Source organism: Chiloscyllium punctatum, chromosome 4 (genome assembly GCF_047496795.1).
Source record: "Chiloscyllium punctatum isolate Juve2018m chromosome 4, sChiPun1.3, whole genome shotgun sequence".
In the NCBI taxonomy this organism is placed as follows: domain Eukaryota; kingdom Metazoa; phylum Chordata; class Chondrichthyes; order Orectolobiformes; family Hemiscylliidae; genus Chiloscyllium; species Chiloscyllium punctatum.
The window spans coordinates 98,652,971-98,680,730 of record NC_092742.1 but is presented as its reverse complement, the minus strand read 5'-3'; the positions used below and the strand labels follow the sequence as shown (position 1 = coordinate 98,680,730).

At 43.4% G+C, this 27,760-nt stretch overlaps 2 protein-coding genes across 7 annotated transcripts in view; one reads left to right on the top strand and one right to left on the bottom strand.

Annotated features, from left to right (window-relative positions):
* Positions 1-13,317, bottom strand: part of pcmtl (l-isoaspartyl protein carboxyl methyltransferase, like) — a 37,528-nt gene extending 24,211 nt beyond the window's left edge. The window contains exons 1-3 of one of the 6 annotated variants that reach the window (XM_072569379.1): positions 13,259-13,317; positions 12,519-12,539; positions 11,976-12,100 (exon numbers count right to left, since the gene is read on the bottom strand). In XM_072569379.1, coding sequence (XP_072425480.1) covers positions 11,976-12,100; positions 12,519-12,532 — 139 coding nt within the window. In that variant the 5' untranslated portion in view covers positions 12,533-12,539; positions 13,259-13,317. Of the gene's footprint in view, positions 1-11,975; positions 12,101-12,518; positions 12,936-13,258 lie in introns of those variants that run through there. The other 5 variants (XM_072569383.1, XM_072569381.1, XM_072569384.1 and 2 more) reach the window with 5 other exon arrangements.
* A 23-nt stretch (positions 13,318-13,340) lies between these two features.
* ccdc32 (coiled-coil domain containing 32) lies at positions 13,341-27,410 on the top strand. Its single transcript, XM_072569385.1, has 3 exons — positions 13,341-14,667; positions 23,003-23,159; positions 26,342-27,410. The coding sequence occupies exons 1-3, from the start codon at positions 14,415-14,417 to the stop codon at positions 26,475-26,477; spliced, it is 546 nt and encodes a 181-aa protein (XP_072425486.1). The 5' UTR covers positions 13,341-14,414; the 3' UTR covers positions 26,478-27,410.
* The last annotated feature ends 350 nt before the right edge of the window (positions 27,411-27,760 follow it).

Genomic DNA, 27,760 nt, shown 5'->3' with positions numbered 1-27,760 from the left:
GTGTCAGCATTTTAATAGGGGGTTAGAGTTTTAAATAGTAGAATCACATAATAACAGTTCATGTGGTTAAGGTTACTCATTGATAATAAATAGTAATTAAGCACAGGAACCCGGAATGAGTTTTCCGCTAACATGACTCACCAGATAAGTAAACCGGATATTTTGTGGACTTTGTTTAAATCTTTAACTTCTGTGACAGCACGGGTTGAAGGCTCAAGTATAAGTGCACTTTCCCAAGTGGGTTGTAATAACAGTAACTGAACTCTACCTTGGGGACTTGCACTACCCCCACAGTCTCAAGCACTTCCCATTGGGTCTGGAATTACATCGACATTCAAACTTCTCAATACTGTTGGAAAAAGACTGATGGGGTGGAGTTTCAAATTACAACTAACTGGTCGATTTGCAAACCCGTGCTGTCACTATGCTACAAACCACATCTGACAACTGTCCAGTTAAAGGGATGGCTCAAATATATAATGAAAGTCTCAGGCAGAGTCTGTAGACCACTTGCTCATTCGCAGAGTTCATTACCTGTGTCCACAGTCACCATATTGTCGTCACTGGGGTGGCAAATTGGTAATCAAGCCCTACTATTCCAAGAGTTTGGACAAAACTTAAAATTTTAAGAAAATACAAAATGATCTGCAATTTACCTGATTTTCAAACTCCAGGTTGACAGAAAGCACAAAACAGGCATCGGCACTTCATATGATTTACTATTTATTACAAACAATTAAACTCTAAGTTCAGGATACAAACTGTCAGCATGTAACTCTACTAATTAAAACTCTAATTCCTTTATAAATGAACCCTTAAACACACAGAAAGTAAATATATGGATGGAGAGCAATCAGGAAAGAACTATACTTTCCCTCCAACATAAGGTCAGAAGTAGGGATGTACAACAATGATCGCATAACGTTCAGCGCCATTCATGAAGCAGTCCATGTTCAAATGCAACAAGATCTTAATAACATCAGGGTTAGGTAGACAAATGGCATGTAACATTCACCTCACACAAATACCAGACAATGACCATCTCCAACAAGAGACAATCTAACCACTGCCCCTTGACATTCAATGGTGTTACCATCACTGAATCCCTCACTGCCAACATCCTGGGGGTTACCATTGACCAAAATGCAACTGGACTCACCACATATATGTAGTGGCTACAAGAACAGGTCACTGGCTAGGAATCCTGAACTGAGTAACTCACCTCCTGACTCCCCAAAGCCCATTCATTATCTACATGGCACAAGCCAGGAGTGTGATGGAATACTTCTCTATCTGCCTGGATGTGTGCAGCTGCAACATTCATGGAGCTCAACACCATCCAGGTCAAAGATGCCCACCTGTTAGATGCAGCCACAAACATCCACTCCCTACACTACTGACGCTCAGTGGCAGAAGTGTGCACCATCAACAAGATGCACTGAAGAAACTCATCAAAGATTCTTAGACAGCACCTTCCAATCCCACAACCAATTCCATCTAGAAGCAAGAGCAGCAGATACAAGGGTACACCACCACTTGCAAGTTCCACTCCAAGCCACATACTATCCTTCAGCACTGCTGGGTCAAAATCCTGGAATTCCCTCAACATCATTGAGCCTGAGTCCCCTGGTGCTGTGGGGCAGCAGTGCTAACCACTGAGCCACCGTGCCACCTTACAGCATATGGACTGCAGCAGTTCAAGACGACAGCTCACCACCACCTTCTCAAGGGCAACCGTGGATGGGCAATAAAGGTTGACCAGCCAGTAACGCCCATGCCCCACAAGCAAATAAAACGTTTGGTCGCCTTTGTTCACAAGATCTGTTGAATTGGTTCCTGCTGATTAGAAGGTTTCCTCTTGGCCTTGCATTTTTCGAAATGCATCCACTGGTTTGTAAGAGGCACAGGGTGGCTGGGTCACTTCTTAAACAGTCACTGACATCAATGTGTCAGGATGGTAACCTGTAACAAATGCAGTGCCACAATTATTAACAACATATTTTCATGACTTGGAAGGGGAAAGTGAACATGCTACAGCCAAGTTTGCAGATGGCACAAAGTTTGGTGGGAAGGTAAGTGGTGAGGATGACTCAAACAGTATGTACAGGTATATTGACAGTTTAAGCAAGTGGGCAAAAACTTGGCAGATGGAATAGAACGCGTGAGGTTAAACACTTCGGCAGGAACAAGAGGGGCTGAATATTATTTAAATGGAGAAAGATTGCAGAAAGCTGCAGTAGAGGGGATTTGTGAACCCTCCTGCATAAATCACAAAAAGCTAACATACAGTTTCAGAGGATATCAGAGAAGGCAAATGGAATGTTGGCCTTAATTTTAAAGGTAACTCACTTTAAACAGATGAGTTTGTGTATTTTTTTTTGTGAAGTCCTATATGAGCTTTCTGATGTGCACTGTGATACACCAAACTGATCACCACGACGTCCTGAGTTTATTCGGCTAATTAAAACTCAGCTACCGTAATCCTTCAAATAAAGGCACGGCAAAAACCATTGTGGTGCAGGAGTACAGGGTTTTACTGGGGCTTCCCAAAAGGGGAGTGTGATGCACCAAACTGATTGCCACGTGTTCCTAAATTGTTTGGGGCAATTAAAAGTTAGCTCCCACTATCCCCTGATTAAAAAGAATTTTCTTTGTGTCAATTTTGTAGCTCTGCATGAGTTATTACTGGACTTGGAGTGGTTTAGGCGAGAAAAATAGCAAACAATTTCAAAATTAAGTGGGAAAAAAAGCTGAGAAAGCAGAGTATTGTTTGCCTCTCCCAATTAAGGGCTCTTTTCAATCTACATTTCAAGGAATTGGAGTGTAAATTAAGTCTTACTATTGGTAGCAAAAGATGAAGGTGGTGGAGGAATATCTGTGATAACAACCTGGGACTGCACAGCATCGATGCTGCTGTTACAATAACCCAATCTTCCTGTTATAAGTGTGGATAACTTGGCATTTTTTAAACTGGTCTGCACTTCACTGTGGCCAGGCAAAGTGAATAATTATTGGCAGCTGAATTAGAAACATTACGTGTGCCCAAAATACAATTGTAGTCTGACTAAAGAATGACTATTTTGCATTGTTTTTTGACAGGCATTTAGCAAGCAAGGATGAAGAGGCCATGCCACTGATGCAGGGCCAAGAGACCAAATGAGTAAATTTCACAGCCAGAGGGCAGTGAAGGAGCTCTTGTGTAAGTAGGGTCTAGGCCAGGGCCTAGACCTGATGAGACACAGCAGAAGAGGAGGCATGGCCAGATGATCTCCAAAGGGAGTGCTAAACAGAGGCAGCAACATAGCAGTCTCAGTCAGGAGAGACAAGATGCTTTGTGGGCACAGAAGGTGGCACAGTCACAGTGGTTAGCACTGCAGCCTCACAGCACCAGGGACCCAGGTTCAATTTCTGCCTCGGGCAATTGTCTGTGTGGTGTTTGCATATTCTCCCCTCGTCTACGTGGGTTTCCTCCGGGAACTCTGGTTTCCTCCCACAGTCCGAAGATGTGCAGGTGAGGTGAATTTGCCACGCTAAATTGCTCGTTGTGTTCAGGGACGTGTGGGTTAGGTGCATTAGAACATAGAACATAGAAGAATACAGCGGAGTACAGGCCCTTTGGCCCTCGATGTTGCGCCGATCCAAGCCCACCTAATCTACACTAGCCCACTATCCTCCATATGCCTATCCAATGCCCGTTTAAATGCCCATAAAGAGGGAGAGTCCACCACTGCTACTGGCAGGGCATTCCATGAACTCACGACTCGCTGAGTAAAGAAGCTACCCCTAACATCTGTCCTATACCTACCACCCCTTAATTTAAAGCTATGCTCCCTTGTAATAGCTGACTCCATACGTGGAAAAAGGTTCTCATGGTCAACCCTATCTAAACCCCTAATCATCTTGTACACCTCTATCAAGTCACCCCTAAATCTTCTTTTCTCCAATGAAAACATCCCCAAGTGCCTCAGCCTTTCCTCATATGATCTTCCTACCATACCAGGCAACATCCTGGTAAACCTCCTCTGCACCCGTTCCAGTGCCTCCACATCCTTCCTATAGTATGGCGACCAAAACTGCACACAATACTCCAGATGCGGCCGCATTAGTCTGGCGTAAATGTACAGTAGTAAGGGAACGGGCTTGGATGGGATACTGTTTGGAGTGTCAGGCTGTAGGGCCTGTTTCCACACTGTAGGGATTCTATCATTCTTACAGAGCTTTATAAAGGCTGCAGCAACACGATAAGTCTGCCAAGGGCAAAACACCCCAGAACTTGGGACTCCAAAACACTGCAATCTGTGCTCAGAATGCTGCAGCAATGCAGTGCCTGACTCCCGTCCAGACAGGACAGCCCAGTCCAGCCCATGGCAAGCTGCAATGCGAGCACAGAATACTGTTGCAACGCAGTGTACATGTGCCAGAGAAAGGCTGGAGGTCACTATCGGTGCTAACAGCTCTCATTCAACAAAAAATCCAACACCACAACTTTGATTAACAAGCCAAAAATTGGAGTATAAAAATTGGAAATCCTTGCTAAAAATGTATACATGGCATTACATAACTGTCAGCAGTTATACAGAAAGGATATACTGACTTTGGAGGCAGACCAGAGAGATTCACTAACCTGCTAGCAGGTATGGAGGGGGAGTGTCTTCTAAGGAGACGTTGAATTGCTTGGGCTTGTGCTTATTGGAGTTTAGACAAATGAGATTGGTCTTATTGAAACATATAAGATTCTTAGGAGACTCGAGAGAGAGAGAGAGAGAGAGACAGAGAGTAGATGTAGAAAAGTTGTTTCCCCTTGAGTCTAGGATCAGAGGACATAATCTTAGAATAAAAGGTTGCCCATTTAAGACAGTGATGAGGAGGAATTTCTTCATTCTGAGGGCAGTGAACTCTTGTTGAAGCTTGATCATGAAGTATATTCAAGGCTGAGACAGGCAGATTTTTAATCAATAAGGGAATCGAGGGTGATGGGAAGTGATGGAGCAGACCAGATGGGCTGAATGGCCAACTCCTGCATCTACATTACATGGTCTTAAAAGTCACAGCGTACAGCAACATGGACGAAGGCAAATTCGGAAAGAGGTTCAGTTATCTTTGTTCACAAGATCTGCGGATATGTTTTTTGTGGATTGGAAGGTTTCTTCTCAGACTTCCTTTTCCAAATGATACCACTGGTTTGCAACATGCACAGGATAGCTGGCTGGCTCACTGATTCAATGTCATTGACTTATCGGTTAAAGTTACAGTTTACAGCAACTGCTGAAGGAAAGATAAACTGGTTTCCTGCGGGTTTATAGTGAATTTTGATTGCGGAGAACAGAAAAAGACAGCTCCTGAGGTGGAGATCTGATCAGTTCTCTCTGCATCTTGTTCCCAGCTCCAAGTTGTTCAGTTATGAGAGCACCAATCACATGGTCATTCAAAAGGTCTTTGGTATCGATAACTAGTCACCAGTGTATAGACCAAACAATGTTTTTGTTATTAACCAAAGCTCTATTTGTGTATACAGAACCCTCAGCTCCAGCTGGTCTGCAACCTAAACTTCAATTTCAGCTCCTCCAAGCATGAACAACGTTTGCTATCAGGATCAAGTTTACTCGTTTTATAAGCATGCAACAATCCTTGCAAAACCTGTGCTTTCCCATTTCAGTCAGAAGTTTTAAGAAGCACAATTTGAGAGATCAGGGTCAGTCTGCAATGTGTGTGTGTGTGCACGCGCATTCAGAATCTGAGCGTACCAGAATTTGGGGTTAGTGCATGCGATCACTGTGGGTGCTCAGAGTCTGAAAGAGATCAGTATGTGTGCATGCAGTCATTGTGTGCAATTCGAGTGTGACTGAGAGAGATTAGGCTCTGTGCAGTGATCAGTGTCTGTGCACACGGTGAGTGTGTGTCTCTTCAGGGTTGTCAACATGTGCAATCCCTGTGCGTTCAGGACCAATGTATATTCAGGGACTCTGCGCATGCTCATCGTATGTTGAGGGTTAGCGTGTTAAGTCACTTTGTGCTCAGAGTCTGCATTTGCATTCATTCTGTGCTCAGGGTCTATGTGCATGTTTACTGTGCGTTTAGAGTCTGCACATCAGTGTTCAGAGTCTGGGTGGACAGAGAAACCTCAATTATCAGATGATCCAGTAAAATCTGGATGCTTGGCTAAACTATGTTATCCGGCACTCCACTAATCAAACGAAATACTCCCCATCCACATCCTACGGCTAAATCGAGATTCCTCTGTACATTCATTGTGCATTCAGGATATACTTGTGAGCACTTTCATTGTGTGTTCAGGATGTGCGTGTGCGCATTTACTGTGGATTCAGGATTTGTATCTGAAGGCAACTGAGCAAGATCAGAGTACACGGGAGAGAAAAAAAAATCAAGGCAGTACTGGCTCAGTGAGGCTAATGTCAGTTGCAGCTGTGCTTGTGAATTCGTTCGGAAAGCAATTTCTGCCTCCAAGGCAGTGCGGACCCACAAAAGGAGGCGGATCAGTTTAGAACATGAGCAATTGAGGCAGTCCATGACAGTGACTTCTTCTGATTGAGACTCAGAGTCAGATCAGAATAAGTAAAAAAAAAAGTTGTAATAACTGTTGAGGTTCAATTAGATTTGATGATTTACTCTCTTATTAATGTCTGGTGTGCATTACCAAAACTACACGGCATTACTATTACTATGATATGGAATGTTTGATCAGTCGATTACGAAATATTTAGCATGTGTTAATTGAGTTTTTTTTTAATTCAATCATGGGATGTGGGTGTTGCTGGCTGGGTCAGCATTCATTGGCCATCCCTAGCTGCTCCTTGAGAAGGTGGTCACCAGCTGCTTCTTGACCTGCTGCAGTCTGTGTGCTGTAGGGAGGCCCACAATATCCCGGAGGAAATTCCAGGATTTTGACCCAAAAACAGTGAAGAAACAGTAAAATATTTCCAAGTCAGAATGTTGAGTGGTTTGAAGGAGAATTTGCAGGGTGTGGTGTTTGCATGTATCCGCTATCCTTGGCCTTACCTATGGTTGAGAGGGTGTTGACATGGGGTCTTTGGCAAATTTCTGCAATGCATCTTGTAGACAGTACACACAGAGTCAATGGTCAGGGGAGTGAGTGTGGTGCCAATGAAGTGGGCTGCTTTGTCCTGGATGGTGTCAAGCTACAACTGTTGTTGGTGCTGCACCCATCCAGACAAGTGGGTAGTATTCCATCACACTCCTGACTTGTACATTGTAGATGTGTTCCTCCAAAATGTCTTATTCATGTACTCACCTGAATGTGTAATTGTGCCTGCATTCACCTCTTCCTCTGGAAGTTCTCACACGAATTACTGCGTAAAAATATTGCCCCTCATGTCTTTTTGAAATATTTCTCCTCTCACATTAAAAATATGTCCCCTTGTCTTGAAATCTCCCACCTTAGGGAAAAGACAACTTACTGTATCCCTCATAATTTCATAACCCTCTGTAAAGTTACCCCTCAACCTCCTCCACTCTAGTGAACAAAGTCTCAATCTATCCAGCCTCGCCTTGTAAATTAAAACCCTCCATTCCCAGCAACTTCACAGTATAACAGGGCAACCAGAGCTGGACACAGTACTCCAGCAGGGGCCTCACCAACGACCAGTACAACCTCAGCGTAATATCCCAACTCCTATACTCAAAGGTCTCAGCAATGAAGGCAAGTATGCCAAATGCCTTTCTAACCACTCTAATGCAAACTTCAAAGAATTATGTACCTGAACCCCAAGGTGTCTCTGTTCTACAGCACTACCCAAGGAGCTACTTTTAATTCTACAAGTCCTGCCCTTGTTTGTTTTACAAAATGCAATCTCTCAAACTTATCCAAATTAAACTCCATTTACCACAGTGGTATCAAGTTGCTGGTCATTGGTAATGTCTACGATGTCGACAGCGGGGATTCAGTGATGATAACACTATTGAATGCCAAGGGGTGGTGGTTAATTGAACTCTAATTTGAGATGGTCATTGCCTGGCAATATTATTGGCCACTTGCCCATCCAAGCTTGTCCACATCTTGCTGCATTTGAACATGAACTGTTTCAGTATCTGAGGAGTCACGAATGGTGCAGATCATTATGCAATCAGTGAACATCCCTATTTCTGTTCTTTTGATGGAGGGAAGGTCATTGATGAAGCAGCTGAAGACAATTGGGTCTTGGACACTACTCTGAGGAACTCCTGCCAGAAATGTTCTGCAGCAGAAATGACTGATCTCCAACAACCACAACCACCTTCCTTTGTGCCAGGTATGGCTCTAACCAGCAGAGTTTTCACCAATACCCACTGATTCCAGTTTGTCCTGGGGTCCCTTAACACCACACTCAGTCAAATATGGCCTTGTTATCAAGGGCTGCCATTCTCACCTCACCTCTGGAATTCATCTCTTTTGTCCATGTTTGAATCAGGACTGTAATGAGGTCAGGACTTGAGTCGCCCTGGCGAAACCCAAACTGGGCTTCGCTGAGCAGGTTATTGCTGAGCAGGTGCTGCCTTATAACACTATTGATGGCACTTTCCAACACTTTACTGATGATTGAGAGTCGACTGATTGACTGTTAATTGACTGGGTTGGTCCTGACTTGCTTTTCTTGAACAGAATGTACCTGGGCAATTTTCCACATTGTTGGGTAGTTGGCAGCGAAATAAGTCGCACATTTAATGCTGATTGGATTACTGCTCGAAAATCCTGTAATAAGGTTTATTGTTATTTGTTCAAAAGTCACAGAATCTTGCACCTTTATTCTCTTTGCAAATCCCCTGGATCTCACACCTTATCCAGTTATGTGTTTCTGGCCAGATCACAACTTTTGGCAGTTTAGTCTGGGATTGTAATGTAATTCTCTTGCAATTATTTCTGAATTTTCAAATCCTACAATTACTGGGACTTGCTGAGGTTAAATTTGATACAATTTTCACCGGAAGTTAACTATAACACATTGAAAACCCAAATGGCTTTGGTCAGTTGCTACAACTTTCCAGAGAGAAAAAGGTTTATCCGAGAGATTTGCAAGAAGTAACCAATGCGAGGTCAATATCTCTGGCAGAAATGTTAGGAGTTGAGAGTTCAAAGCAGAGAACAGGAAAGTAGAGATAATAACATAGCTTATGGGATTGGAATGAGAAGAGTCTAAAGTTAGTGGAACACAATTTCAGTTAGCTAAAATTCTTGAACTATAAAGAACAAGGCAAATGCTGGAACTTGAACTCCAAGCTTGGTAAGGGAGAACAGAGATAACGAAAGAAAGAGAACAAAGAAATCAGAAACCATTCGTTAACTAAAAGAAAAACTTAGGTTATATAGTTTCAAGGAAGCTGGTCCAATGAAGAATGATAGTAGCGAGAATAAACATTGTCTTCAAAACTCAGTATGTAATCATTGTCATAAGACAGGATATGCATGAGTATATTGTTGGAGATGGAATGATAAAGTGTTCATAATATTCTCACTAGTTTAAAAAGTCTTCAAAAAAAGGACAATACAAACAAAAAGTAATCTGTGTTAGAACAGCACAAGAAACAAGTTCCCTCAGAATCTACTGGAATGTGATTCTTCATTGAATGTTGCCACAGCGTATCAGGTTTCTACAATTTACAGCAGTTTTATCTGTAAGGAACAAAAGTTCCATTTCTCCTCCAACACAATTAAACAAATTAATATTTTAAGAGCTACCAAAGAAATCAGTCATTGATGGTGGCTAATGATACAATTTGTGTTCCAGGCAGCTTAATGAAAGAGAAAGTATTACTAGGAAATCTCTATGGGTTTAATGAACCTATTACTGTTTACAAAGTTATTATACAAAGCAACTTAGTAATTGAAATTGTCAGCGAAGGAATTGTTCCTAGCTTATCTTCTAAAACATGGACTTTATACAATGTAATGATTTGGCAGTGCATGGACTGTAGTTCTTCTATAACGCAATGGTTACATTCTTGGGCAACCCCAAATTACAGAAAAAAATCATCCTTTAGAAACAATGCTTAAAGTGTTGGCGATATAATCACGTTACAGCTAACACACGATTTAAAAGTTCACACTTAAGAAATAATGTCCCCAATTCATCAATTGCATTACAGCCAATGTGCATTAACAAAGTGCATGTTATAGCAGAACAACCTGTACGCAAGTCTTGAATATACATATCTGATGAGAGATCCAGCTGAGGCAGAACAAGTTTTGGACTATTCCCCAAGTGAGCAGCAGCTACAGCCCATGTTTGTAAGGCTGGACAAGTTAAAATAGTAAAGCAAATAACCCAGGACAAAGAAACATTAACCTTAGAAGTGCCCTGAATATCAGATGTAGCAGCAGGTAGTAGGCCATGCTAAAGGGACACTGAACGTTATCAAGAACCAATTTAAAACAAAGATGAGTTTGCTAATGAAAAATGCAGCAGCAACACTTGGAAGCAAAACACTTGAATGAGGGCTTGAAAGATGTGATAAATGTCATAGAAACAAATTCAATCAAGATAAATCTTCAATTAATATTTGGTGAACTTCAAGTGCATAAAGTCTCTACAAAGTATTGTGAAAAATGCCTTGAACAGGAGAAGGAATTCCTGAGGAATCAAAGAGTCAGGTGAAATCAGATCTAAAAGCCCGGACTGAAGAACCACAGGATTTTTATGTTGAAAAGAGCTTTGAACGTTTTAAACTCTGATGCAATCTGGAGAACGAGAATGAGGAGATGTATGGTTATGGAAGAGTGGGCACAATGTTAAGAGCAGAACCTTTTCAGAACAGAATGAAGGTCTGATGCATAAATTAGGCAGTCAGTAACCATACAGGAAAGGACATTGTGTGTCTACAACACACAGATTGCAGAGGCTCAAGGTGGCAGCTCCTTCTCAAGGGCAATTAAAGAAATAAATGTTGGCCCAGTTGGTGATGCCCACATCTTCTGAGTAAATTAAAAAAACATGCTGTCTGTGCAAAATGGTCAAACCTGTGAGAGGGCTCTGCACATGACTCTGAAACCAAGGCAAACAAACTAACCGGAACAGTTACTCAGCTGAATGAGATCACCCAACCTGAAAAGGAAGTAGACTATAAGTCGGTGAACAAATATTTGGAGGAAATGTTGAACAATCAGTGGGGAACAAACGAATGTGCACAGAAGGCTATGGTACATTGCTCGAATCAACTAGAAAACAATTAAGAGCAAAACTCACTCAGTGTGGGTTTATTAATCTGAAACAATGAAGTCATGGAGGAAATGATTGAGGAAGCAAAGTGTGAAGCTGGCTGTCAATCAGAAACAAATGTTTTCCATAGAAAGGAGCTATAAAAAGTATGTTTCTATCAACAGAGGAGAAAAAGAACAAACTCACATACTTTTGTAGTCAAATTGAAAAACATACCTGGAAACTCTTTATATTATGAAATATGAAAAATGTGCAAGTGAAAAATGGGAGGCCATCACAATAATGGTTTAAAGTTACACCATGATAATTGAAAACCGATGGTACAAAATACTGGAGACTGGTCAAGAAGAACTGAAGAGTCATAACAGAAACAGAGTTAACTTTTGAATCTGTGTCCCAGACCTGTGGAGTTTCTTCAGCATATTCCATGTTTCTAAATGAAACAGTCTGTCTACCATCACAGAGCGATCGTGATCTGATTTAATGTGGATGTGCATCATTATCGTGCATAACGAGGGCCTGCACGTACAGCTGCTGTGTGTAACGAGGGCCTGTATGTGCAGTCACCGTTAACGGGAATCTGCAGGGGTATTTTTTCAGAGGGTGGTGGAGATCTGCATCTCACTGCCCAAAATCCTGAAAACATTTAAGAAGTATTTGGAAACACACACCAAGTGCCAAAGCGTACAGGACTACAGATCTAGGAAGTGGGATTAAGCTGAATAACTTCTGACTGGTCAATGCAGACACAATCGGCCAAATGGCATCCTTCCAAGCTGTATGCTTCTACAATCTTTTGATACTTACTTTTAAGATTCTGGATTAGATATGAATGCGAGCTTTCAGAAGAGGTCCACGCCATTGTCCTCACAAGCAATACTCCTACTGGAAAAATAACCGAGAGCCTCAGCATGGTCATCATATCCCTTAAACTGAACCAAAGCACAGTGATTAGCTCCGACATCAACCAGCACTCAACCTAGAAATACACACAAAACACCCAAATATTACATCCTTTCCCTGCCTTTCTCACTCCAGCAAGTTAATCTGTTCAGCGAGTGGGCAAGAAAACTGAATATAATATGGGGAAATGTGAATATTATCCACTCTGGTTGAAAGGATGGGAAAGCAAAATATTTCATGAAGGTAATAACTGGTGGATGTTGACAGTCAGTGGAACCAAGGGTCCTTCTAGGCAGCCAGTTAATACACAGTACAAAAAGCAATTCCTGAGACAAACAGTATGTTATCATTTATTAAAGAGCAGTTCAAAACTAAGATTAAGGAAGTCTAACTGCAAAACCTTAGGGCTTTGGGGAGAGCATCTCAGAGGTACTTTGGTCTCCTTACCTGAGGAAGGTCATACTTTATCTTGTTGGAGTGCAATAAATATCCATTAGACAGAGTTCTTGAATGAGGGGGTTGTCTCACAATAGGAATGAACAGAAGCTGAGTAAATTGGGCCAATATTTTCTAGAAGAATATGATCTCATTGAAACATACAAGATGGCTAGATATTGACAGGCATTTACAAGGTTTTGCTCCCCCAGTTAGGAAATCCAACACAAAAGAGGTGCACTGTCTCAGAACAAGGGAGGCAAAATTTCCTCACTCCCAGGATTGCCTATTTTGAGTTGTCCACCCCAGAGGATTACAGATGCCACAGTAGTGAATATGTTTAAAGGTTGAGAGGAGCAGATGTTAGGTATTGAGAGATATGGGGATTGGACAGGGTAGTGGAGTTAATGCCCAACAGTCAACTCCTGTTCCTTAACTTAGACCTTTTGCCTGCCTGCCTCCCTCCCTCTCTCCCTCCCTCTCTCTCTCCCTCCCTCTCTCTCTCCCCCCTCTCTCCCCTTCCATTCTCTCTCTCTCTCTCTCTCTCCCTCCCTCCATCTACATCTCTATCAATCTCTCACACATTCAGTTTCACTCTCTCACTCTCAGTTTCTCTCTCCTTATCCTCTCTCACACGGACAGTTTTCACGCTTAGCTTTTTCTTCTTTCTCTCTCCACACTCCCCCCTCATCTCTCATTCTTTTTTTCCACCTTTTTCTTTCTCTCTCCCTGCCCCTCAGGGCCTCACTCACTCTCTCTCTCTTCTCTCCTCCTGTCGCGCTGGCGATGACGCAGCCACTGCGCGCGGGGTAGGTCCCGGATGGAGAAGGCGGAGCGGTGTCCGTTACACCCCCTGACCCCTGACGGCCCCGAACCCTGGCCCTTCCGCGCGTAGCTGTCTGCCTGTCCCTGTCGGAGTGACTGTCAGCCTCTGCCTGTCCCTGTCGGAGTGACTGTCAGCCTCTGCCTGTCCCTGTCTGACTGTGCTCAGCCCACCATTGTTTACCTGACTGACTCTCTATGTCTCTGCCTGTCCCTGTCTGACTGTATCTATCCGTCTCTGCCTGTCCCTATCTGAATGACTCCAAATCTGTTAGTCCCTGGCTGATTCTGCCTGTCCCTGTCTAACTGACTGTATCCATCTCTGTTAGTCCCCGATTGATTCTGCCTGTCCCTGTCTAACTGACTGTATCCATCTCTGTTAGTCCCTGGCTGATTCTGCCTGTCCCTGTCTGACTGACTGTATTCATCTCTGTTAGTCCCCGATTGATTCTGCCTGTCCCTGTCTGACTGACTGTATCCACCTCTGTTAGTCCCCGATTGATTCTGCCTGTCCCTGTCTGACTGACTGTATTCATCTCTGTTAGTCCCCGATTGATTCTGCCTGTCCCTGTCTGACTGACTGTATCCACCTCTGTTAGTCCCTGGCAGATTCTGCCTGTCCCTGTCTGACTGACTGTATCCATCTCTGTTAGTCCCTGGCTGATTCTGCCTGTCCCTGTCTGACTGACTGTATCCACCTCTGTTAGTCCCTGGCAGATTCTGCCTGTCCCTGTCTGACTGACTGTATCCACCTCTGTTAGTCCCTGGCTGATTCTGCCTGTCTCTGTCTGACTGACTGTATCCACCTCTGTTAGTCCCTGGCTGATTCTGCCTGTCTCTGTCTGACTGACTGTATCCACCTCTGTTAGTCCTTGGCTGATTCTGCCTGTCTCTGTCTAACTGACTGTATCCACCTGTTAGTCCCAGATTGATTCTCCCTGTCCCTGACTGACTGACTGTATCCACCTCTGTTAGTCCCTGACTGATTCTGCCTGTCTCTGTCTGACTGAATCTATCCATCGCTGCAATTCCTACCTGACTGACTCATTCTGACCATTTGTCTCAGTCTGACTTGCTGTATAGGTGATGGATGCTGGTGACATGGAATCTAGCGAGGACCTGTGGGAGCGGATTTGTGCTGGACTGGCAGCTCAGACGAGTGATGGAAATGAAACTGAAGCCCCGATCGGAAGGTCCCAGCCAGCATTTTTCTCAGAAATATTCGACCCAATTCCTGGGAAGGTGCTAAATGTGGACTCAATCAACAACAACGAAGATCAGACAAGTGTCACTCCTTGGACTCCACTGGCAGATTCACAGCAATATTTAGCAGTATTGGGTAAGTGCGCAATTTAAAATGTTCTACTCAAAGTGTCCTGTCCACACTTTGTCAGTGTGTTGAACGATTTTAGGGAAGGTCACAGCACAGTGACTGATTTAATGTGCCTTCGTCTACCCCAAACAGGCAGATATATGATCTACAATACAGTCACCAACACCAAGGCTGAGACACAGTCCCACATCTTCACCAACTAATTTCATACAGTCCTGTACTGTACATCAACCTGATATAGTCAGTGGGCTCTCCCACACTGTGTGTCCAGCTGGTTCAATCTAGTGTAGCCAGTATAGATGGTCAATGTAAGCTGTGTACTATTAATATCACTTTTTATTTTTCTTTGGATACAAAATTGGCTTGAAAGTAGGAGATGGAGGAGGGTTATTTTTTGAACCTGTGGCCAGCAGTGTGCTGCAAGGATGAGTGCTGGCTGTACTACTTTTTCTTATGTATATAAATGGTTTGGATATAGGAGGAATGGTTAGTAAGTTTGCAGATTTCTCCAAAATTGGTGGTGTAATATATAGTGACTAGGGTTATCTCAGAGTACAAAAGGACCTTGACCAGATAGGCCAATGAGGGTCTAAAACTGGCAGATGGAGTTTAATTTAGACAAATATGAGCTGTTGCATTTTGATAAGGCAAGTCAGGGCAGGACTTCATGATAAGGTCCTGGGGAGTGTTGCCAAACAAAGAAACATTGGGGTGCAGGTTCATAGTCCCTTGAAGGTGGATTCACAGGGAGACAAGGTAGTGAAGAAGGTGTTCATTACACTTAACTTTATTAATCAGTGCATTGAGTATAGGAGTTGGGTTGTCATGTTGCAGCTATAAAAGACATTGGTGAGGTCACATTTGGAATACTACATTCAATTCTGGTCTTCCAGCTATAGAAAAGATGTTCTTAAACTTGAAACAGTACAGAAGAGATTTACAAGGATGTTGCCAGGATTGAAGGATTTCAGCTATAGGGAGAGGCTGAGTCGGCTGGGGCAATTTTCCCTGGAGCGTCGGAGGCTGAGGGGGCGACCTTATAGAGGTTTAAAATCATGAGGGGCGTGAATTGCCAAGGGTTTTTCTCCAAAGAAGGTGAGTCTAAAACTAGCAGGCATAGGCTTAAGGTAAGAGGGAAAAGAAAAGGGATCGAAGAGACAATGTTTTCATGCAGAGCGTGGTGTGTTTCTGGAATGAGCTGTCAGAGAAAGATTGTTACAATTGCGACATTTAGAACATAGAACAGTACGGCACAGTACATGCCCTTTGGCCCTCAATGTTGTGCTGACCTTTCATCCTACTCTAAGATTAAACTAACCTACATACCTTTATCATCCATGTGGCTATCCAAGAGTCGCTTAATATCCCAAATATATCTGACTCTACTACCACTTCTGGCAGTGCATTCCACACACCTATCACTCTGTAAAAAAAAACTACCTCTAACGTCTCCCCTAAACCTTCCTCCAATCACCTTAAAATTATGCCCCCTCATGATAGCCATTCCCACCCTGGTAACAAGTCTCTGGCTATCCACTCTAACTGTGCCTCTCATCATCTTGTACACCTCTCTATCAAATCACCTCTCTTTCTTCTTCGCTCCAATGAGAAAAGTTGTAATTCCATCAACCTTTCTTCATAAGACATGCCCTCAAGTCCAGGCAGCATCCTGGTAAATCTCCTCTACACCCTCTCTAATGCTTCCACATCCTTCCTATAATGAGGCAACTAGAACTGAACAAATATTTCAAGTGTGGTCCAACCGGGGCTTTATAGAGCTGCAGCATAACCTCATGGCTCTTAAACTCAATCCTTCTGCTAACGAAAGCCAACACAGCATATGCCTTCTTAACAACCCTAACAGCTTGAGTGGCAACTTTGAGGGATCTATGGACCTGGACCCCAAGATCCCTCTGTTCGTCTACACTGCCAAGAATCCTGCCTTTAACCCTGTAATCTGCATTCAAATTTGGCTTTGCAAAAGGAATCACTCCACTCTTTTCCAGGTTGAACTCTATCTGCCACTTCACAGCCCAGTTCTGCATCCTGTCAGTGTCCTGTTTCAACCTATAACAGTCATCCATACAATCCACAACTCCACCAAACTTTGTGTCATCGGCAAACTTACAAGCTCACCCTTTCGCTTCCTCATCCAAATCATTTATAAAAGTCAATAGGAGCAGAGATCCCAGAACAGGTCCCCTCAGAATACCACTGGTTATCGAGCTCCAGGCTGAATACTTTCCATCTACCACCACCCTCTGTCTTCTATAGAACATAGAACATTACAGCGCAGTACAGTCCCTTCAGCCTTCGATGTTGCGCCAACCTGTGAAACCAATCTGAATCCATCTAACCTACACTATTCCATTCTCATCCATATGCCTATCCAATGACCATTTAAATGCCCATAAGGTTGGCGAGTCTACAATTGTTGCAGGCCGTGCGTTCCATGCCCCTACTACTCTGAGTAAAGAAACTACCTCTGACATCTGTCCTATATCTATCACCCCTCAATTTAAAGCTATGTCCCCTCATGCTAGCCATCACCATCCCAGGAAAAAGGCTCTCACTGTCCTATCTAACCCTCTGATTATCTTATATGTCTCAATTAAATAATCTCTCAACCTTCTTCTCTCTAATTAAAACAGCCTCAAGTCCCTCAACCTTTGCTCATAAGACCTTCCCTCCATACCAGGCAACATCCTAGTAAATCACCTCTAAAGCCTTTCCAAAGCTTCCATATCCTTCCTGTAACACAGTGACCAGAACTATACCCAATACTCCAAGTGCGGCCACACCAGAGTCTTGTACAGCTGTAGCATGACCTCATGGTTCCGAAACTTGATCCCTCTACTAATAAAAGCTGCCCGTATGCCTGCTTAACAGCCCTATCAAGCTGGGTGGCAACTTTGAGGGATCTAAGTACATGGAAAAGCCAATGTACATGGGCCAGCCAATTCTGTATCCAGATAGCTAAATTTCCCTGTATCCCATGCCTCCTTACTTTCTGAATGAGCCTACCATGGGGAACCTTATCAAACGTCTTGCTAATCATAGAATCCCTACAGTGTGGAAATAGGCCCTTCAGCCCAACAAGTCCACACCGACCCTCCAAAGAGTGACACACCCAGATGCATTCCCCTACCCTACTACTCTATGTTTACTCCTGACAAATGCATTTAACTACACATCCCTGAACACTATGGACAATTTAGCATGGCCAATTCACCTAACCTACACATTTTTGGATTGTGGGGGGAAACGGAGCACCCGGAGGAAACCCATACAGGTACAGGGAAAATGTGCAAACTCCACACAGACAGTTGTCTGAGGCTGGAATCAAACCCAGGACCCTGGCACTGCTACCATGCTGCCCTAAATTCATATGCACCACATCCACTGCTCTACCTTCATCAATGTGTTTTGTCACATCCTCAACTAATTCAATAAGGTTTGTGAGGCATGACCTTTCCCTCACAAAGCCATGCTGACTATCTCTAATCAAGCTATGCTTTTCCAAATAATCATAAATCCTGCCTCTCAGAATTGTCTCTGATAATTAGCCCATCACCGCCAAAAGACTGATTGGTCTGTAATTCCCAGGGTTATCCCTATTCCCTTTCTTGAGCAAAGGAATTACATTTGCCACCCTCCAATCATCTGTACTATTCCAGTGGACAGTGAGGACACAAAGATCATTGCCCAAGGCACAGCAATCTCTCCCCTCACGTCTCGTTGAAACCTTGGATATATCCCGTCTGGTCCAGGGACTTACCTGTCCTCATGTTTTTCAAAATTTCCAGCCCATCCTCCTCCTTAACATCAACCTGTTTGACCATATCACCCTGTTTCACACCGTACTCATAAACGACAAGGCCCTTCTCACTAGTGAGTACTGAAGCAATGTATTCATTAAGGACCTCCCCTACCTCCTCAGACTCCAAGCCCATGTTCCCTCCACTATCCCTGATTGGCCCTGCCCCCAGACTGGTCATGCTCTTGTTCTTCACATAAGTGTAGAATGTCTTGTGGATTTCCTTAATCCTACCCACCAAGACTTTTTCATGCCCCCTTCTAGCTCTTCTAAGTCCATTTTTCAATTCCTTTCTGGCTACCTTGTAACCCTCTAGAGCCCTGTCTGATCTTTGCTTCCTCAAACTTAAGTAAGCTTCCTTCTCCCTCTTGACTAGATGTTCCACAGCTCTTATCATCCAAGGTTCCTTCACCCTATCATCTATACCATAGTAGGACAAACCTATCCAGGACTTGCAACAAGTGCTCCTTAAACAACCGCCACATTTCTGTTGTGCATTTCCCTGAGAATCTGTTCCCAATTTATGCTCTAAAGTTCCTGCCTAATTGTAATTCCCCCTCCCCCAATTAAATACTTTGCCGCTATAAACAGGTCCAGGCAGCGGGCCGTGGAGGAGGTCATTATGGCCGATTGCCTGCCTCTCTTCCGCGGTTATGTCAGAGCCCAGGTGTCCACAAACACCCTTGAGATTTTCAGGGAAAGATGGGTCCCTCAGGGAGTGGAGTGCATTATTTCCCCCTCCAATTCTATTTTGATTTAATGCCTGCCCTCCCCTTCACTGCTTGATCACACAGCATTGCCCTCTGAGAAGGGCACTGCTTGTCACTGGCCACTCGGGTGTTTCCTTTCTTCCTGGTGGTGGAAACTTGAATAAAGATTTGTACACCTGTTATCTTTCACTGTGTCTCACACCTGCACACACACAACATGGGTACTGTGGAAAATATAAGCACAGTTAGGTGGTAGTGGAGGGGGGGGTTAAAGTAAAAACTATATATAAAACTAGGATTTATCGCTGTTAGGCAGTAGTATAGGGGAATTTTTAAAAAATTAAATACTTTCCCATACCATCTGCTCCAATCCCTCTCCATGACTATAGTAAAGGTCAGGGAGTTGTGATCACTATCACCAAAAAGGCATCTGGATGGGTACGTGAATAGGAATGGTTTAGAAGGTTATGGGCTAAATGCTGGCAAATGAGACTAGATCAGTTTTAAGGTTGGCATGGACAAGATGGACTGAAGGGTCTGTTTATGTGCTGTACAACTCTATGACTCCATGACTTTATTTTGGATTGTGGACCAGAATGGGAAAATGAGACTGCTGTGCACTTTTAAAAAGACGTTCACTGGAATCCATGTGTGTCATTATTCATTTCTTCAAATAATAGAAGGAGATGTCTGAGTTGGTGCCACGGGGTGTGTTTGCAGAACAAACTTCATTCAGAGACAGAATGCTAATTGGTTAGTGCAATCTGAAGCAGTTATGGAGACCAGGAGCCATCAGCCTGACAACAAGAACTCTGATTGGATTATGGGCAGGTCAACAGCTACTGCATGAACAATACAGAAGCTGAGGGTCTCCAGATTATAACAGACAGCTTCCGTTTCTCTCTCAGTAGTAATATAACCAAAAACTCGAAGATGGAAATTCTCTCCCACTGTTTGCCATAAGCTGTTGCTTCTAACGAGTGACTGAAAGACTGAACAAATTATGAGTCAACAACTATGTGTCTTATGACTATAAAATGTATGAGCAATAGTAAGCCATCTAGCCCATCAAGTCTACTCCACCATTCAATGAGATCATGGCTAATCTGATAATCCTCAACTCCACTTTCCTGCCTTTTCTCCATAACCCTTGAATCTCCTTACTGTTTAAGAATTTGTCTATCTCGGCCTTCAACATGCTTAACAACCCAGTCTCAACAGACCTTTGCACTAAAGAATTCCACAGAATCACGACCTTTTAAGAGCAGAAATTACTCCTGAGCTGCTGTTTTAAATGGGTGATCCTTTATCCTGGTGCTGGACTCCCCCACAAAGAGAAACAACCTTTCCACATCTAACCTGTCAAATCCCCTCACAATTTCTTTTTCAGTCACTTGTCGGATGTAGGCATCACAGGCTGGCCAGCATTTTTTTATTGCCTGTCCCAAATTGCCCTTGAGAAGGTGGTGGTGAGCTGTCTTCTTGAACTGCTGTCATCCATGTGCTGTAGATTGACCCATAATCCCATAAGGGAGGGAATTCCACTGAAGGAACGGTGATATATTTCCAAGTCAGGACGGTTAGTGACTTGGAAGGGAGCTTGCAGGGTTTGGCATTCCCATGAATCTGCTGCCATTGTCCTCTAGATAGAAGTGATCGTGATTTGGAAAGTGCTATCTGAGGATCTTTGGTGAATTTCTGCAGTGCATCTGCTGCTCCTAAGCGTCACTGAGGGTGGGAGTGGATACTTTTAAATGTATAGCCAATCAATGGTGTCAGGCTTCTGGAATGTTGTTGGAACTGCATCCACCCAGGCAAGTGGGGAGTATTCCACCACACTCCTGGCTTGTGTCTTGTAGATAGTGGACGGCTTTGGGGAGTGAGAAGGTGAGTGACTCATCTCAGTATTCCTAACCTCTGACCTGCTCTTGTAGCTACTACCTATATGTGGTGAGTCCAGTTGAGTTTCTGGTCAGTGGTAACCCCAAGGATGTTGGTGGGGGAGTGGGGGGAAGGGGGAATTCAGTAATGGTAACATTATTGAATGTCAAGGGACAGTAGTTAGATCGTCTCTTCTTGGAGATTCTCATTGCTGGCATTTGTGTTACTTGTCACTTATCAGCTCAAGCCTGGATATTGTCCAGATCTTGTTGCATTTGAACATAGACTGCTTCGGTATCTGAGGATTTGTGAATGATGCTGAACATTGTGCAAATATCAGTGAACATCTCCACTTCTGATCTTATGATGGAGGTCACTGATGAAGCAGCTGAAGATGGTTGGGCCTAGGACAGTTTCCTGAGAAACTTCTGCAGAAATGTCCTGAGGCTGAGATAACTGATGTCCAACAACCACGACCATCTTTCTATGCGGCAGGTTTGACTCTAACCAGTGGAGAGTTTGCCCTTGAATTCTTATTGATGCCAGTTTTCCTAGGGCTCCTTGATGTCAAGGGCTGTCACTTTCACCTCACCGCTGGAATTCAGTTCTTTTGTCAGGAGCTAAGTGGTTCTGGTGGAACCCAAACTGGGCATCACTGAGCAGGTGCTGCTTGATAGCACTGTTGATGACACGTTACATCTTTTACTGATGATCAAGAGCAACTAATGGGGCGGTAATTGGTTGGGTTGGATGTGTCCTGCTTTTTGTAAAAAGGACATACTTGGGCATTTTGTGTAGATGCCAGTGTTGTATGTTGCATCTTATATCAAGAATCTTGTATGTTTCATTCAGGTTGCCTCTCATTCTTCTAAATTCCAACAGGTGCAGGCCCAACCTTCTCAACCTGTCCAATAAGAAAAGTCCTGTGTGCACAGGATCTACTTCAGCACTGGAGGCAGTTCAGAGAAGGTTCACTTTCCCCAATACCTTTCCCTAGAAGAGGGGCCCATAACTGTTCACAGTTTTCCAGCTGTATTCTGACTAGTGCCTTGTGTAGCTTTACCAGGCCTTCCCCATTTCAATACTCCATTCCTTTGGAAATAAAGGCCAACATTCTATTTGCCTTCCCTATCACCCACTGAACTTATATGCTAGTTTTTCGTGATTTATGTTTGAGGACCAGTGTTCCTCTCTTTTTTTCTGCTATTTCGGCCTCCAAGGTATTTGCATGGCAGAAACTTCCGGAACTGGACGGTAATGCCACAGTTGGTATCAGCAAGGAGTAGAATATCAGAGGTGAAACGTTAATGAGGACTTCCAAATCCCTCTGTGCTGATGCTTTCTGCAGTCTTTCTCCATTGCAACAAAGAACTGCAAGGATCTAGAAAAGGAGATCAGAGATAAGAAGGACTTGGAAGAAGCATAGAGGACACTTCATCAAATCCTGTGGACTGGTGCTATTGAACTGTGTTTCCCCAGTGTTTATGTATGTGTATGCAAGAGGGTAGAACCTAAACTGTCAGATTTAGAACTTGATCATTCATATCTTGTTTTCCTGCAATTAAAATTGACTTCTTCATATTAATACTGGTTTCCTGTTAACTATTGAAACTTGGTCAGTGATTTCTGTTAACCTGAGTCCATCAAATAGCTAACTTGGGGAACATTGAGTAATTTGCTTAAACCTTTAATTTTCATGATGACCCTGGGAGTAGTAGGGCTCAAGTATCAGCACACTTTCCCAACTTGGTCACGATAGCGCTTTACTGGATTGTGCTATGTAATGTCCTGGACTTTGTTTCTAACTAATGTGGTCAATGTTCTGTCCTGGTCTATGTGTCTAACTGATGCAGACTGTCTATTGTCCTGGACTGTGTGTCTCGCTGATATGGTCTTGACACTTTCATGAACTATGTGTGTGTTTTTTAAACAGAAAATCGCCTGCGAAAATTGAAGGGTCTGAATGAAGAACCAAGTTCAAAAGAGATGCTGCTCAGTCTATCACAGACAAAAAAGGAATGTTGGGATCGTTTTCTGCATGACCAGTATGGCTCCAATTTGTACAGCAATGAATACGAGATGGATCAGAGGTAATGTGTGATCTGCAGTTCTCTCGGGTATGCATTAGGTCTCTCAAAGTCGAGAGACACATCACAGTTTCCCAAGCAATTAGGACATGTCATCCGCAGGTTCGAATATTGAAACAGGTGATCGGGGTGGGAGGGGTAGAATCAGGGTATCTATGTCCCTTTTTTTGCAGCAGTAATTCCCACAATTCAAAATTTAATGAAAAACCAGTTTGACAAGCAGACGGAAGATAAGTTTTAGGTGCAAAGTTTGGCATGTGGGAGAGGGGTACGTGTGGGGCGTGGAGGGATCTAGAGGGAGAGGAGGTATGTAAAGATTTAGAATTTAGAATCCCTACAGTATGGAAACAGGCCATTTGGTCCAACAAGTCCACACCAAAAGAGCATCCCACCCAGACATTCCCCTACCCTATTAATCTACGTTTCCCCCAACTAATGCACCTAGCCTACACATCCCTGAATACTGTGGGCAATTTAGCATGGCCAATTCACCTAACCAGCACATCTTTGGACTGTGGGAGGAAACCCAGGCAAACACGGGGCGAATGTACAAACTCCACACAGGCAATCACCCGAGGCTGGAATTGAACCAAGGTCCTGACTGGGTGACTGAGGGGTTTGGCTGGCAGGTTGATGGGTGAGGGGGGCAGGCAGCAAGAGGCAGGGTGGGGGGGGAGCTGAGTGGTATGTCAATGAGGGGATAGGTGACAGAATAGTCAGGGTGACAAGATGAGGGGGCTGGGTGGCAGGAAGGTGATTAAGAGGATGGATAGCCAATGAATGAGGGAATCAGGTAGCAGTTAGGTGACAGGGTAGGGTGACAGGTAAGTGGGTGAGGCGGTGTGAACATAGGAACTAGCAACAGAAGCAACCAATCGGCCCGTTGTGTTTCCTCCTTCATTCAACAAGATCATGGCTGATCTCTTTGCATTTCAATTCCACATTCCCAGTAACCTCTGATTCCGTTACCTGACAAGAATGTGTCCACTTCCACCTGAAAAATATTCAGTGATCTCACATCCTCCACCTCCTGAAGTAGAGAGATGCGAGCCCTCTAAGAGAAAATATTTGCCTGAAAGGCCAACACCTAACTCTGGACTGACTACAAGAGGAAATATCCTTTCCTCATCCACGTTGTCAAGACCATTCAGGATTTCATACACTTCAATCAAGTCACCCTTCACCCTTTCAAACTTCAATGTTAACAAGCCCAGTCTGACCAACTTGAACATAATTCTTTCATTCCAGATAGTGATTGAATAAGCCTTCTCTGAACTGGCTCCAATCCCTTTATAGCTTTACTTAAATCAGGAGACCAAAACTGCACACAGTATCTGAAATGTTCTCTCACCAGTGCCTAGTTTAACTGAATATATCTGACCATAACTAATCAAATGCTTACTTTTCTGTTTAATTGCTCTTGTAATAAAGGATAGTACCCCATTAGCTCCTTTATTACTAGCTGTGCCTGCATACTAGCATTGTCTACATCCTTTATAAGCACAACATTACTCTTTGAATTTAAGTGGAACACCGAAATGACTGCGAAGACTAGTGGTTGAAGTGTTCAGTGCGAGTGCTGAGAGGAGAATGTGGTCAGTTTTCTAGTTAGCCAGGAGTAGGCACCTTTTAATTCTTCTAATTTTTCCTGAGTAGGTGCTGAGGTAAGTTAGAGCCCTCTGAGCTCTCTTCCTCCGATTCCCAATTCGGAGGGCAATTCTGGAGGGTGCTAGACGATGGGTCATTGCCAATCAGAAGTTTAAACTTCATGGGCGATTACCATGTTGTGGCCTGTAGATCAGGTCATACAAGAGTCCCATGGCACATCTCTCAGGATATGCCTGGTCTCCAGCTAGAGATGGGAACAAAAAGGCCATTATTTCACGGATTCAGGACAGCCAGCACCAGGCGCAGCTGCTGGGTAGATCCCAGCCCTCCCTCAGATCCCTGCCAGTATCTGAGGTACATAATTCAATACACTGCACACAGCCACATTCCACCTCTGTTCACTTTGTGCTTTTAGCATAACATAACTTCCCAAGCTACTTTACACGAGAATTTGACCCCTGAACCTCTTCAATAGCAATAGGGCAAATGAATGAAAGCTTGGACAAGGAGTTTATGTCTGAAAGGTGTCTTGAAGGAAAATTGAGAGGCTTTGGAAGGAAGTCTCACCACTTCGGACAGCTTGGGTTGAAGTCGTGGCTCAATCCAGTCAGTGCAGATATCTTTTCGGGCTATGGGGCAGCATGAGATTACAAAGTTAGACAGGGGATAAAGCCATGGAAGAGTTTGAAAATAAGGATGCCAATTTTACTGCTCAACCTGTTGCCAGTCTGGGTCAACAAGCACACTAGTGAAAGGTGAACAGGACTTGCTGCAAGTCAGGATCTGAGCAACAAAGATTTGGATGACTTCAAGTTCACAGAATAGTGCTGGCTTGAAATGGTCACGTCCGGAGGCAATAAAGGCACAAATGAGGGGATAAGCAAGAGCACGGATGGAATCAGGCAATATTTGGGAAGTAAAAGTAGGTGGTCTCAATGAGGGTGCCGATTGTACATTTATCTCTGGGTTCAAATATAACACAAAAGTTGTGGGTGAATTGGTTTAGCTACATGCCAGTATACAGAGATTCATTTATTTATATATTCTTATGTACACATGCACAGATTTTAATATGATTTGGATATATATGCACACCCTGATATACAAACATGTACACATGCTGATAAATATACATAAACTCCTATATTCCTACACATGCATATGCACACATGCCATTTCTACATGCGTACGCTCTCATAAATACCTGCATGCACACACAAAAATGCACATACTGAGATATTCTCTCTCAGGTATAGACTTACACACATGCGTACTTGTTTGTCACGCGCACACACACGCACGTACTAAATCACACGGACCAGTAGTTTTAAAGCACTATGGACACCAGACTTGGACATGTCACTGTGATTACTGAACCTCCAAAATTAGCTCTGATCTAACTGGCCCTTTAACTAGGAAGTGGAAGATGTGGAATTGAGCTCACCCTTTTCCATGCTTTGGATTATTTGGCATATCTGTTCAGTATCTAAAGATTCTCTGTCTGTAGCATTGTGTATAGTTTTTGGAAGACCTTGCCGTGTTTATTCTGGTCTGTAACTATCTTCATATTTGTCCAGTGCCATTGACCACTTCAAGCGATGGCTGCAGCCAGAAAGAGTTCCGGTCAGTACAGAGGAAGTTCAGTACCTGATCAACCCTGAAGGACAATCTGCTAACCAAGAGGAACCAAAGAGTGAAAGCTGTGATCAGTGATGACCCACACCATGCATGCCCTTGCCCGTGTGTTACTGAAACATCCAACTGGCCAAACGGAGGCCAATGCTGTCACCAAACACTGAGCTACCGAGCTGCTTTAACATTCAGTGCTGGATGAAAGGAGAAACACCTAATCTTGATGATGCCAACTGCTGAATTCAGTCCCTTCATATTGGCTTATGTATGTTCTAGAAATAGAGGGACAGTGCACATGTTCTCAGGACTTCTCCCACTCCATTGTAACTGATAGCAATTGACTTGTATGAAGTGACATTCCAGCAATGCTCTGTCTGTAGAGCAGGAAAGGAAGAGACAGAGTTCCTGAGAAGGAGCTCACCAATCACTAACTTGATTTGTGCACCCTCCAGTGTATTAATGGACCTGTACAGTGGAGAATTATGGACTGATGTTTGTCAAGAGGTTTGCACCCAAGGACATCTCATTGTGCAACTCACCAGTGACAGTATTTATTCATTGGCACATATTCTCTCTGCTCCTCATTAACAATGTCCAAATTGTGACAAGTTTGAAACAGAGATCAACAGCCAGGTTTTCAACACATCAAAACTCTCACCTGTCTTTGCAACTAGATTTCTGATTAATCCCAGTCTCCCTAAGACAGATTTATTGTTTTTACTATAGCAACCTATCTGTGCAAATGAGGGTACAAACACTTAAAGGGGACAGTTCTAAGCTGTTACAACTATGAGAGGAGGAATGTGCTGATAATCAAGCTCCACTACTGCATCAGTTGCCCATTAGTATAAATCTGTTGGTTCATTCACTGAAATGGCCACTTGTTTCTCTCTTGTACTGCTATCACCACTAAAAAGAGCCTTTCACCATGCTTCTTTAATTAACTCAAAATAATCTATCTATTGTAAACAAATCTATTCTTAAAATAAATGGTAAACACTGGTTAACATCAAAGCTGGAAATAGCACTCTACCTGCTTCATCCCAAATACTGACACGCCCTTAGAACACAGAAGGACACAATCTCTGCAGAAATTATGGGGTTTTTTTCAAAGGCAAAAATACCCCTTTGGGCCAAAGGTCAACAAAAAAGGGAAAAAATGTAATGACTTTTTGTGATCTGTCAATGAAATTAAATTGCTGATAGCCAATAGACTGACGGAAGATGTTCAAATCTGACTGCAATCTAACTGGATCTGTAGTTACATTTCAGCTTTTTAAGTTTTGCACAGTAGTCAGAAATACTGGTGTTTGGAAAGTTTATCAGATTCCCAGGAACGTCTGTTAACTGAAGGAGAGGTTCTG